This window comes from Pygoscelis adeliae, unplaced genomic scaffold, assembly GCF_000699105.1.
Source record: "Pygoscelis adeliae isolate BGI_AS28 unplaced genomic scaffold, ASM69910v1 Scaffold402, whole genome shotgun sequence".
Lineage (NCBI taxonomy): Eukaryota > Metazoa > Chordata > Aves > Sphenisciformes > Spheniscidae > Pygoscelis > Pygoscelis adeliae.
In genome coordinates, this window is record NW_008824411.1 from 4176523 (window position 1) to 4190122 (window position 13600).

Sequence of the window (13600 nt, forward strand, 5' to 3'; positions counted from 1 at the left end):
ATAGGTGGAAGTGTAAAGAACTTTCTCCCTCCCTCATTGCTCCCACACAGACATCGGTGGCAGAGGAAGGACGGCTATTCTTTGATTGGCAGTGACATTTCATGTCAGATCAGCTACAAAACCCAACCACCACCAAGGAATAGCTGAGCGCCAACGCGTTTCCCGTTCACACACACGCTCCACGGGGATGCAGCCCCTTGGACTGCCTCCTCCCAGGGAGGAGGGCCAGGTGCCTGCCCTGGCACCCCACGGAGCAGCGCCAGCCTTCCCTGGCTGTCTCCAGAGGCTTCATCTTTCATCCCTTTCCCCCCCCGAAAGCAGATTCCTCCCTCAAAGGCAGCCTGCGGGTTTTCATGTCTAGCTGTTGCCTAGCTAGGACCACACAGGTCAGTGCTACACCGAAGGCTCTTTGGAGGGAACTGTGTCAGCAGCACAGATCGAGAAACCCAGCAAGCATCTGAGTGGAAAGCCTCAACGCTTCTGCGACTCAAGCAGGCAGTAATGTGGAGACGAGGAAAGCCAGGCCCATCCAGGCACACACCGCGACAGATGCCTTGGACTGAATCACCGCACACACTTCAGATACAATCTAGAGTTAAGAAACTCACAGGGTTTAGCAGGGCTGAAAAATATGCCAAGCAACCAATAGGTCGCTGAGAAACCAGAGGGAGCTTCAGCTTGATAGAAAAAGACTCTGAAGGCAGAGAGTGAAGGATAATGATAAAATGCTTCTGCTCTGAGGAGTTTCTAAACCTCCCTGTACCCCACAGCCTGTGGAGGGAAGCCAGGGGCTGGATCCAGTGACAGGACAGGGATCAGCATCTTCAATTCTTGCCACGAGGAAAATAAAAAAAAAGCAGCTTTGGGGTTTTTGCCCAGCTCAGTGCTCAAGCCTGGTCAATGAGCATCCGGAGAGAAAATCTGGTGGCAAGAGTTTGCATCTTGAAGATTTATTTAGCTCCTATTAAAGCAGCTGAACAAAACCCCAGCCAAACTATGGTGGAACAGCTCTACCATGCTGCAGGAACAGGTTGTAGCTCCTCTCTAAAGATTAATCCTGGTACGGCTCTTTAGTTGCAAATCCAAAGCACAATTCTGACTGAAAGAGAGATATGCTTGAAAGATGACAGAGCAGCTCATAGTCCTAGACAAATGCATGTGAGAACTTAAACGCATTTAAGTTCTGCACCCGCACCCTGGCAACTCCCTGTCCTGGTACCGCTGTAGGTGACAGACCTCACACCCTGCACCAAGGGGAGCTCCCCGCATCCCCACGCGGGCTGGCACTCAGCGGGGCAGGAGCTCTCGGGTCTGCCTCTGCCAGCTGACAGGCACACACGCAGCCAGCTTAATGCTGCTGACACGATGGCATTCAACACCTGAATTTCTGGGCCAAAGTGCTTTCACCCCTGGCTCAGCCCGCCAGGGACAGCAACAACTCAGAGCTGAGGAGGTCAGCCAATACCTACCAATACTTAGAATACTTTAAACACTGCTCTTCACATCGGAAAAACCCTCATCCAGTTAATCATCCAATTCCTCCCAGACACTAAAAGGTGCTTCACTGCAAGGACAGTTAAATTAAAAGTGATGAATCACACACCCCATCTATGCGAAGCTGCTTTACAGCTATGTACACCAAAGTGGCATCATTCCCAGAAAAAGTCTGATCAGCAAATCACACCTTGAAACTCATTGTGGGATATTTTTTCCCTGGAAAACCTACCACCTCAAAGGCAACAGAAAAATTCAAAGAGATTGGTCCTTTCTAGGGGAGTTTGGGAAGGGCCACAGTAGACAGGCCTGTACACCAGCACAGAGAGTAACTCAGACTCATGAAATGCTACAGACATCGGATCTTCTGACACACCGCACACGCACGCACAGGGCAAAAATCAAGAGGAACTTCTAAGTGCAGGATTCCAGCAAGTCCAGCATCAGCAAGATGCAAAAAGTAAACTGCAAGGTAATTCAGGTATTATTCCAGGGAAGATCAGAGACAGTTCAGGCAGCTGCCCGCAAGTATTTCAGCTGGAGAAAAGAATTCACGAGGGCTCTCCTCCTCACTAAAACTGGTACCAGGGCTGCAAGCTGGTCCCCCTCTAAGTAGGGCTGTTTCACGCTGCGCTTGCCAGGAGCAAAGTGCCCACCCCTGCAGGGAGAGGCTCCACGGGGTGTATGGGTTTGCACACCCCTGGGAAACAGCCACCCAGGCCAGCAGATGCCTGAGCGAGCTTCTGCCTGTGCATTACAGCCACATGAGCAGAGAGCTTGCTCTGGAGGGAGCAGTGATGCTGCTCGCCCAGTTTTTTTTTTTTTACCCAAAAGCATGTGGCTGTTGTCCCCGACACTAGGAAAGACCTTCTCCTGGCCAGTCAAGTCTGATGACTGAGTGAGCCCTTTCCATACAGGATCTCAGATTGCCTCAGGCCCTTTGTGTAACCTATAAAGGACCAAAAGTGTCAGTGCTTCTAATCTACAAGTCTAATGGGTTAATCCAAAACCAAAACGCACAACACAGAAAAGCCAAGCATGGGACCTACGACAGACAAATATTTGTTCTTTCTTGTGAGACTCACAGGGCAGACTCCTGCTGAGACACAAAGAATACTGCGTGCTGTAGCACTCCTTTCCTAAAATATCACCTAAAGATGCTTATGTATTACAGATGATTTGGCATCAGAGCTAGGGAGCATCAGTGCCAGCACAGGGTATATGCTAGAAAGATGACTCCACACGACAGGGTTTTCACATCACCTCAGGCTACAAAGTGCTTACAGGTTGTGTTGGGACCATGGCTGGCACTGCTCTGACAACACGTATCTGCCATCACTCCCTGCCCACTCCAGGCATACAAGCCAGTTCAGCTCACCGCAGGCAGCGTCACCCACTCTGCCTAAGCCCAGCATGCCATCTGTGCCAGGTCAGACAGATGGCTCTTCTTGGGTCACAAGACGGCGACAGGGTAACGCCATAGGCTCAGCAGATCTGATTTCACTGCCCCTCTCTGCTCTACGTGATGTGAAGACTCAAAAGTCTTCCTGGTCTAGTTTAGAGAGGATGGTGCTTCTGGTTCTTTACTTACCGTAGATATCAACAAAAGGCAGGGAAACCTTCCTCCTCCTCCGCACTGGAGAAGAGCACATGCATTATAAGAAAGCTTAACAAAGAAATCCTCTCTCCAGAGCAAAGTCAAGTGCTAAGGCCAAGACTTTAAGTGGTCTCATTTCAAATCACTTAAAAGTGCTTGCCAAGATCTGCTCAGCCTCCCAGGCTCCCATACTCACCAGTCCTGCCACCTGAGCGCCCGTCAGGGCAAAGCCACACACCCAATGTAAACGAGCAAGCACAACACACACACAAGCACACGCTGAAAGCCATCCCGGCCTCCTCTGCACATCACAAAGCAGCAGTAAAGGTTTCAAAGCCCAGTTAAGTCCTTTGCATCTCTCCTTCACAGATGACTCAAAAGCAGGGCTAGGAAGCTCTTTTGTACATTCAACTGTAAAACACATGAGGAAGAGAAGCAAGACAACTCTCCTGATTGTTGCTACTGCCTACAGCAAGTTTTGGTACAGATATCCTCTCTTATAGGCACTCAGTGGGTAAAACGTAGCCACAACAAACTTGCCATCAAAAATCTTTCCAGTCAGCATTTTTTGGGCTGCTTTGGAATCACCAGCATTTGCATATTCAACAAAGACCTGAAAGACAGAGAGGAGAAATAGGACTTCCAGTGCAGCATGCCACCCACCCCCTCCCACCCCTGCAACCAGGGAAACAGTTCCCAAACAAATTCTTCCCCTCTATCCTTGGTTGAGCCCAGAGCAGTGGAGCTAAAAAGGAAGGAGCTGCACCCCTGAACTGGAATTTCACCTCTTGCTCCTCATTTCTAAGGGCAGCATATTTGGTGAGATGGGAGAAAGTATGATGATGCTTTACATCTTCAACGCCTCCTCTCCCACCCATCGGCTTCTCCCCTTCCCTCCCATATCCCGGCTGCCCTGCTAAAGCTGTTTGGGGACCTCCCAGGTTAGGCAACCTTACATAACCAGGAAGGAACCTGTGCTGTCCTTCAAGATAACCAGCTATTTTTAGCACTGTCATCAGCCAGGAGATTTCCAGGAGCTGAGCAGCAGTCCTGCAGCACAGGAACTGTAGTGGGAATATACAGCCTCTTCCCTCCATTCACTTACTTGGCCTTTACCAGGATTCTCCTTTGGAATAAGCAAGGAAACCACCGGTCCGTATTTCTGACACTCCTCCCTTATGTCTTCCAGGATATCTGAGAAAGGAAAGAGCTGGTTGTCTTTCACCTTGCAAACTAGGATGAGCCAAGAAACAAATGCAGGCCAGATGAACACATCAAGAACATTCAGTCAACAGATAGCCTTTTCCTCACAATTTAAAATAAACAATCGAGAGGTGCCACAGACGAAGCTGACATTGCTTAATGGCCATATAACAAGATGAAGTGTCTGAACTGCGGCTCAGGAACACAGACCTGCAGGCAGTGAATCCCAGACAGCAGGGCTTGGAGCACATGGACAGTGCTTTTCCTTGCACACAAAGCCTAGCCTTCCCGTAGCTAAAACATTTGGGATTTGTGAGTGCTTTTTTTTTTTTTTTTGTTACGGTGCTTGGAGGAGGGAAACTAGAGTAGCTGCCACAAACCGTTCTTTGTGTGAGCAGAACCCAGCCTTTTAACTCTCATCCCCAGAGCTCTCTAGCTTTTGCCACTCACGTGGATTTGAGAGCAAGCAGAAAAGCATTGCCACCTACCACGTATAGTTTTTGCTACAGTTTAAGAACTCCAACGAGATATTTCAGTTCTCTGCCAAGATCTTGGATAAGTTCACTAGCAAACTTTTGAGGATCTCTGCTACTGGGCTTGAGAGTCCTCCGCATGTCCAGCAGAAGCTCAGAGCCACAAACACATTATGAGGTCTGTGGGCATTTAACCAAAGAAGAAAAAAAACCACCTTTTTTTTTTTTCTTCTTCTCTTAATCTGGGATCCTTCAAGAACTCACTACAAGCTTTGCTTTCTGTCTCAATTTTTTAGTCTATTTCTGCTGGTGCAGTTGACCCACTCGGTACCAAATCTCAGCTGAGCAACTCTTTGTTTGCTGTTCTTGCACCTGTTAATTGCTCTTCTGCTTGCTCTCATATTCCCAAAGCCAAGCAAAATGGAGCCTGTAAGACGACTTTGCTATATGGGAATTGCATGGCTTGCACCAACCTTCATATTCTTCTTCGCACTGCAGAGAAGCATCGCTTAGAACATTTAGCAGCCTCAGCACAGGCGTGGGGAGCATCACCAAGTCTTCGATATGGGGAGCTGTTTGATACCCACAGAGTTAGAGAAAAGAAAAGATCAAAGTCCAAAGGAGCAAGAAAACAGGAAGTTGACTCAATATGCACAATCATACACAAGCACTTATCGCTCTTTGCAGTACAGTTTTGCTTCTCTCAACTATTACCTGTATTTACAGCTTGTATTCTCCCTGTTTCCAGCTTATCTTCGCCTGTGCACTGAGACACTCTTCCAAAGGGTTCAGTGCACTCTGCAATTACACTGAGGCCAGCACCTGACATTGCTTTTAAAATTACAAGGCTAGCAGAAATTAAGACTACAGTTATGTCTACTTAGCTCAGGTTCAGAAATTGATGTGACCTCAAGAGCTATGCTAGTTGAGCAAACTGCCCCATACATATGGAGATGCAAGAAGATGAAAGAACTACTCTGTAACCTGCCTCTCCTGTTACTGCCACCAGACAAGCTGAAAACAGGCCAGCCAGCTTCTGTCACTCCAATTCTTAAGCCATACTAAGGCACAAGCCTCATGTCTCTCTAGGATATCTTTCAGTTCTTCCCTAAACACCATGTAAACCCTCCCTTCAAAATGCAACTGCAATGCACTGTTTTGAAGACCACCATACAATCTTGCAACAGAAATGGGGAAAACTACTTAGTTACTTAAACGATGCAGTGCTATAGAATAAGGCATGGCCACAAGAGGGTGGCCACAAGGTGGGTAAGCAGTGATCCTGTGAACAACTTTACAGGAGCAGAAATAAAGGTCGCTGCCATGGGGTGCTTGGCTCTAAAAACAGGGAGCTCCAGGATGGCCTGGAACAGTGTAGCATGGATACTACTGTGGAAGAAGGAAACAGTCAAGGTGGACAGACTAACACCAAACTATGAGAGTCACGTCTGAGAGGACACCCAGTCCTCCAGAAACTCAAAGCAGCAGGGACAGCGTCACTACTCCAGGGACAAAAGCTTGATTTCATGTTCCTGAAAGGGACTGGCAGGCCAGTCATGAATTTAAGATCTGGGAGCCCAACTTGCAGTACTTGGAGAGTGTTAATGTTTTTATTTGTATTGGCAGCTACAGTAGCCAAACACAATAGCAGTACGTCACAGTTCTCACACTTGACAGTGAGAGAGAGGAGAGAAAATGGAGGAAATGGCTCCGGTTCTCCAGTATGAGCCTTCTGACTACGTTTGCAAAGATAGCAGGCTATTATTTCCTTGGAAATACTTTTCCAAGCTAAGCACACAATACATATGAGGAAGCTGACATCTCTGCCAGGCACAGACAGAAAACGTTGATTTCATAGTGTAAGAGGAGACGATAGGCAAGCACACACGCTATAAATCTCCTCCTGTCTGACATGGAAGAGTCCTTATGAAAAGCTTAGAGGATGAAAGGCCTTATCAGTCTAGACGATGCCCAGACAGCGCTCAGGGATAGCCCTTCGAAGAAAGGTGCTGCATTCAGATAACCAGGCATGTTCCACCTCCAGGCGAATCTCTGGGACCATTCTTCCACAGGACTGTTGGCAACCAAGAGACAACGTCAGACGAACCAGGGACTGAAAGAACATTTAAGTGTCGCTGTGGTCTTATATGCTGCCCCTTTTATTCAAGTAAGCCTGTCCATTTCATACGTCTTTTTTCAGAGAGGGAGACAAACCAACCCCTAGGACTCAGAGCCATCTGGTCTTCCTGTAACCAAGTGACAAATGCATTTCTTGCAATGCCCTTCTGCTCTAGGAGGTACTTTCTGCCCAGCCCCTCTGCTCCTCTTCAAAGTGCCAGGTGATACCAATCACGCTGACAACACAGAGGGCTGCAGCCTACAAGCAGCTCAGGAAAGTTGATGAACTGGAAAGTCAAGACTTGGCTGTAAATTACAAGGAAAGCCATTCTCAGCTGTCGTTGCTCTAAACAGAACAACCGTGTCCAAGTGAAAGGCAATGACAGATCATTTTTTGACTTCCCAGGAAAGCAACAGTAAATGCTTCTTTGTGCAGACAAGCTTATGTACAGGTTTGGCAAAGAAGAGAAGCAGCAACTAAGAAAAATTGAAGCTGTTGTATAAACTTGTAGCCCTAACCACAGAAGCACCTCCCTAGGTACAGTTAGAGGTCTGTGTGTTTAAAACTAGACCAGAAAGCACTGCCAATATACTATTCCCTCTGCTCTAAAGCAATACTGGCTGCAAGGTTCGGCTCCTTCCACTGAAGGTGGCTTTGATTACAACAGTCCCAGTTTCTGAGATGCAAGAGAAGTTTGAAAACTGGAACGAGTTTGTAACCTTTACCTAATACACACAGATGGCAGTATCTTGATGTGACCTCAAGAGGCAATACTTAACCTTCACTGCAAGGTAAACCAAGCAGCTTAAGAAAAGCAGGGCTGAGATTCAAGGGAAAATGCTAGCCCAGCCAGAAGCTGGATGCCTGAAGCATTAATTTATGTTGCAGAAAAGCTGGATGCAAAGCTCTTCACTGGTGTTCTTGAAAGCAGACAAGCTCTGGGGAATGCTACCATGTTGCTTTTGGAACAGAAAACAGGAAGGGATGAGAGCCCAAACAGGGCGGTCTCAGCCCATCTTTTGCTGACAGTGTGCAACCTACATGGGGGGAGTCCTGGGGAAACACCACCATTTTATTAAATTGAAGAGAAAGTGCCAGATCAAAGCAACAGTGACATCTGTCTGTGACCTGCCACTCATGGACCAGAAGAGGCAGGCCAGTCACTGCAAAAATAGGCTTGCACCACAAGAACACGCTGGGATTATTCGACCTGTGCAGAGGAGGCAGCAGCAGATGCTACCACCGGCCACTGCCCTAGTCGCTCACATTCCTGGCTTCTGAACTGGGAAACTCTTGGCATAAGAAAAAACATCCACTCACCATAAATAGCACTGCACCCTTCAAAAGTACTTTACGGGTCACAATATTAGGTAAGTACCTTGGTTATTTCTGTCCCCTCAGATGAATGCTACTGCCAATACACTCCTGGTCAGTTTGATCTGCGCAGAATTTACCGGGAGTCCAACCAGGGAAAAGCGACAGCCTGCAGGGCTAGAGGGGCAGGGCAGCACTGAGAGCACAGGCATCGCTCTAATCTGCCTGCTGTGCTACTGCAGAGGGCTGGCGAGTGCCGCAAAGAGCAAAGGAGCAGCAATGAGGCCAGAACCAGAAACAACACAATTTAACTGCACTCTGTGCTGCTTCCAGTACATGCTGAGAAAGCAGCGAGCAGGGGCGACGTGCGCAGCTTACCAAAGGGAATGCTGAAGAACGGGCTGCATAAAGCCTTCTCAGCGGAGGCTCGCTTTCCTTGGTCACAATGAAGCATGCTGGAAGAGAAGACACCCTTACGCTCTTGCATGTGACATTCCTGCATTGACAAATTCAACTCAGGCTGGAAGCCAGTACAGAGGAATACCCTATCTTTGGGGTGCTTACGGTACAAAGAGAAGAGTGAGAAGCACATCTTCCAATTCACAGCTGAAACACACTGGAAAGATCCCCTGAAAGCATTTTGGGTACATGGTACAGTAGACTTTCCTTCTTGATGTCTCTCAGCACCAAATTATGGAAGTTGCTCACTTACAAGTTCACAAGGAACATGGCATATTCCAGCTCCACCTCCCCAGCCCATTCAGCCCACATCTCAGGCACACATGCAGTCTCATGAAAGTGATCACACTCCGAGGAGCTCCCACATCTTTCCACAAATGGGATTCAAAGCAGGTAATAGCCCAGAGCTTGCCTGAGAACATCCCCTACTCGGCTTTACCAGTGGCTCCTGATGCTATTTCTGCCAAGTTGTGTCCTCATTCACTCTGTAGCCTCAGGGCAGAGTCAAAGGACAGCAAAAACAATCCCCTCGGCAGACCTCTCAGTAGAGAGCAGCACAAGTCCATTCGAATCTTGACAGCAGCGGAGAAGCAGCACTGTCTGCCCTCCCCCCCGCCTTGTTTCTGACAACACGCCCCTAAAGCAGCGAAGTCTCCAGTTTTCTCCAAATATAACCTCACTGGCAGGAAGTGCAAAGCACTGAAACAGCAAATGAACATCACGACTGATATTCTTTATGTGCTTACTCCAAACTGTGCCAAAATCAGAGGAGCTGAAGCATCTCTGCTGATGCTTGCACTTGTTACTAGCACAGTGGCAGGGAAATTTTTTAAGACAGACAGACAGACAGATGTGTTAGGTGTGGGCTCTAAGTTACCAAGAGCAAGGCATGAGACTCTACAGAGCACATCTTTAAGCAACAGTTAGTAAATATGATAAAATACCTTTTGATAAGGTCTCTGAGGTGATAAGCTGGAATGGCTGAATTAACCACCCCTTCACTGGCAAATATGCGATCAATGATGGCCGAACTGTTTGTCTGGAAAGAAGAAGAAACAGTGCTTAGGGAGGAAAGAAGAGACCAGTGCAAAGCTTGCAATAACCAATCATTTTCTGGACTGGATGCAGAGGGCTCTGGCACTGTGACGTTTTGTGAGAGATCCCCAATGCTCCAGCCTCACACGTTAAACCAGCAGGTCCACATCAGATAAAGTTTTTCCCATTTGCCTGTGCGAAAGCTGGAAATTTCCATGTGCAGGCAAATTTGCTGTTACTGTGGACATTATGATGCTGAAAGGATACTCTTACTGGGAAGGGGAACACAAAACAAAATTATTTCATACAGAACAGAGGACAGAGTCAGGCTCCAGGCTCACAACACAGAGCCTTCTTGTTTTCTCAGGATATAGACTTACAAGCAGATCCCCAAATTAGAGCTAACGTTAGACTAAAATGAGCAAATAATTACTCTGTCATTGTGCTGCTGAACTAGCTGGCAGCCACCAGCCATCCATTTCGTTCTTCCTTCTGTGCCACACTACAGCCAGTACAACTCACCTCCCAAATCTTGGCAAGACACAGGCTCCAAACACAGACTCCTGGAGCCCTCAGCTTTCAGTAACCTGAACAGAGGCAGCATTCAGACATGCCAGTCCCTTAGGGCAGGAGGGTCTTTAAGGCTCTGGAACCTTAATTCTCAAGGCAATAGGATTAGAGAAACATCCTAGAAACACTCTCCAGTTGCCAGATGCTACCTCACAAATCCAGGTTACGAACAAGAAGCGGGAGGACTCGTTTGGTGCAAGCAAGAATGCCTGCAGCAGCTCTCACTCACCTTCCATTCCTGAGATTGGACTGTATGTTTCAGTTTCATTCCTGAGAACATTTCCAGTAAAACAATTCCCAGACTCCACAGATCCACAGCAGAGGTACACTCCGTCTCACTCTGGAGCCCTGCCTGTGCCAGGCAGTTCTGCAGTTCTGCCTCTGGAGCCCGATACCCGTCGGTTTGAATATATTTCACATCCTATGGAGGATCAAACAAACACAAAAAGTTAATTTTCCAGATTCAAGTTCTCAGCTCTATCCTTAAATCAGTTCCCAGCGGCCCTTCCAAATGAGTCACCAAAATACTATTGCTAAATTGACAGAAAGCATTGCACAGCCAGTTGTGTTAGGCAGGCAATTCAACTTGCTATACTGCTGGGTTGATGAGGAAAAAACCAAGACTGTCTGGAAGAGAAAACATTCCCCAGCAAAACAGCAGGCATCCCACTAACATCTGATCTCTCTGAAAGACAGTACTGCTGGGAGGAAGAGGCTGGATGTCACTGCAGACTGGCCCATTAACCTCTCACAAGCGCAGAAGATGCTAGAAGTTTCAGGATAAGGGTTGAACACCCCCATGCTCCCACGTCAGCTGCATGACAGCACAAACAGCCCAGTCTGAACAGCGAGGATCAGTAACAGCTGCCACTATTCAAGTACTGATGTTCTCTGGAACAAAACGTTAAAAGAACGAAGCAGGCACCTAACGCTCAGACAAGGAAATTATCAAAGGCACTTCCCACGCACCTCTTCCTTCTCCCCCTTGCAGCCAGAAGTGCCGCAGCAATCAATACCTGCCCGGCTGCCATGGCTGGCAGAGTGAAATAAAATGCCCATGCGCTGCCTGCTTAAAAGAAAACAGGAAATTACAGAATCACAATTGCTGGCTGGAGGGGCTGCTCTGAAGGTCTCCAGTCCAGCCTCCTGCTCACAGCCAACACCTGATCAGTCAGTTGTGGCTTTGTCTAGCCAAGTCTTGTAACTGTCCAAAGACAAACTGCATGCTGCATCTTTTTAATGTGGGAGGGCTTGTTTTAGACACACTGATGCGACTCAAGGAATGACAGAATATGCAAGCCTACTTCCTGGATAAGGCACAGGACTGGGAATTCCCATATATTCTTACCATGGAAATATATTCAAACCAAAATTACCTGGTTCTGTGATTGAAAATGAAGTTTACAAAAGACATTTTCGGGCAATAGAGCTCAAAAGTGTTTTATGAACATAAAAAAAATTGATACACAAATTGCTCATCAGCATCCCTCCTCCTATCAGCAAAGAGCAGAACCTCTAGCATGGCAAAAGCAGTTTAGCAGCCCCACCAAACAACATTTAGAGATAGAGAAAACACTGTGGTCAATGCCACCAGCAAAAATTGCGAGATGGAATTTCACTCCTACCATCTAAAGCATTTTGAGATATACAAGTGGCTGAGACCTTGCTCTATGTACAGCCATTCTCTGTTAAACAGTAACGGCAGGAAAAGTTATGCAAGGATAAGCTCGGCAGAGTTGTCACAAATAAAGGTAGCATAGTCTTGACTCAGACAAGGAAATCATGCACGTACGCTGCTGCCCAAGGCAGGGGTGGTGAGGGGAAGCTGATATCCGGTGCACATTCAAAGCAGGGTCAGAAGATTCACCCGTAAAGCCAGCATATTTCTGAGAACAGGCAAAGGAAACTCAGCCCAAAGAAAGCAGATTGGAAGGAACCATAAAAGCAAATAAAACACCCGATCAACTATTATGAGGCAACTCACAGAGCAAGCAGCAAAACACAGACCTGAATTAAAAAAAGATATCTGCATTAGACACAGGACACCAGGAGAATGTTTTTTGCTGATAGACAGCAACAGATTAGGAGCACAAACCAGCATTCAGCCAAGAACGTGGAAGAACTGAAGAACAACATGGAGGAGTTAAGAAGTACAAACATTAAAAACAGCTCCTGTACCAAAGAATTCAGAGACAGGTCATCCACACAATCCTCTGATATGCACAGATCAGTGGGCTGTACCGTCAGTACCAGGTAAACGAGTAAAAAAAGTATACGAATTTAAAACCTCTAAATGAGTAGAGTGCCTGGAGTAGGGACAAGCCAGGACAACATCTGCACAGAAAATCATAGCTCGTTTACTAGACTTACTGCCCATCACCCAGTGATTAAAGGCAAATTTGCTAAGAGGCTACCTGATGAAAAAGCTTTACTGATACCCCTCACAGGCCATTACTGAGAGAGGGAAGGGTGAAAGAAAGCTCCATCAAGCCAACAGCAGAACCTCCTGAGGCTCTCTGCTTTCATCAGAGGCCATGGAAGAGAATAAAAAGGGCAAGAACAAACTTACAAAACCCCATATCACCAAAACAGTGACAGCATGAAGAGGGAGTGAAAGCCCAGCAAACAGGAAAAGCGGAGCAGAACAGGCAGTGATCTGCCTGCGTCAGTGAAGAGTGGACACTGCCTACCCACAGCCAGAGTATGGGCTTTCGTCAACACAATGACATGGGAGAGAAACATCCAGACTTACTGAAAAAGGGAAGCTGCTGAAGACAGGATGGATGTAAAGACAAGCACAAGGACACTGCCAGAGACAATGCAATCGACTGGGGAGGCTGATGGCGAAGCCTGGATTAGTACTACATACGATAAGGGATGATAAAAGGAAATTCTACAGATATGGGTGCTCCCACGCGTCTGACCACATAAAAACTAGCTAACTTTCCAGGAAGCTGAGACACCACTTTTTTCAGCGCATCATTAACTTTGGAATTCGTGGTCATGTGTAGCACAAAGGCTAAGACATCAACAGAAACCAGAGACATGCAAGGAGAATGGGAACGTGAGCTTCTGCTTCTGAGGCCAGACAACATTTTAGCCTTTTCCAGGAAACCCTCAGCACCAGCTCAGCTACTACTCTGATCAGGTCACGTTGAGCCCTACACTCATGAGCCAAAAGCATCACAGACCCACACAACTCAACACAGAGCCAACTGCTTTGAGAGCAGCACGTTCCAAACCTGATTCCCCTCTTTGAAGCTAAGTCCAAAGTCAATGAGCTTAAAGCACTCCTCCTCTGCGCTCCACAGGATGTTGCGTGGCTTGAGGTCTGCG

At 47.3% G+C, this 13600-nt stretch overlaps 1 protein-coding gene across 1 annotated transcript in view; it reads right to left on the minus strand.

Annotated features, from left to right (window-relative positions):
* Positions 1 to 3478: 3478 nt before the first annotated feature.
* The window catches only part of UHMK1 (U2AF homology motif (UHM) kinase 1), a 10448-nt gene continuing 326 nt past the window's right edge, over positions 3479 to 13600 (minus strand). The window contains exons 2-8 of the mRNA XM_009320687.1: positions 13507 to 13600; positions 10494 to 10685; positions 9604 to 9698; positions 8579 to 8655; positions 5241 to 5339; positions 4197 to 4285; positions 3479 to 3704 (exon numbers count right to left, since the gene is read on the minus strand). The exon at positions 13507 to 13600 is cut by the window's right edge and continues 27 nt beyond it. Of these exons, the coding sequence (XP_009318962.1) occupies positions 3558 to 3704; positions 4197 to 4285; positions 5241 to 5339; positions 8579 to 8655; positions 9604 to 9698; positions 10494 to 10685; positions 13507 to 13600 (793 nt within the window). The 3' untranslated portion in view covers positions 3479 to 3557. The remainder of the gene's footprint in view (positions 3705 to 4196; positions 4286 to 5240; positions 5340 to 8578; positions 8656 to 9603; positions 9699 to 10493; positions 10686 to 13506) is intronic.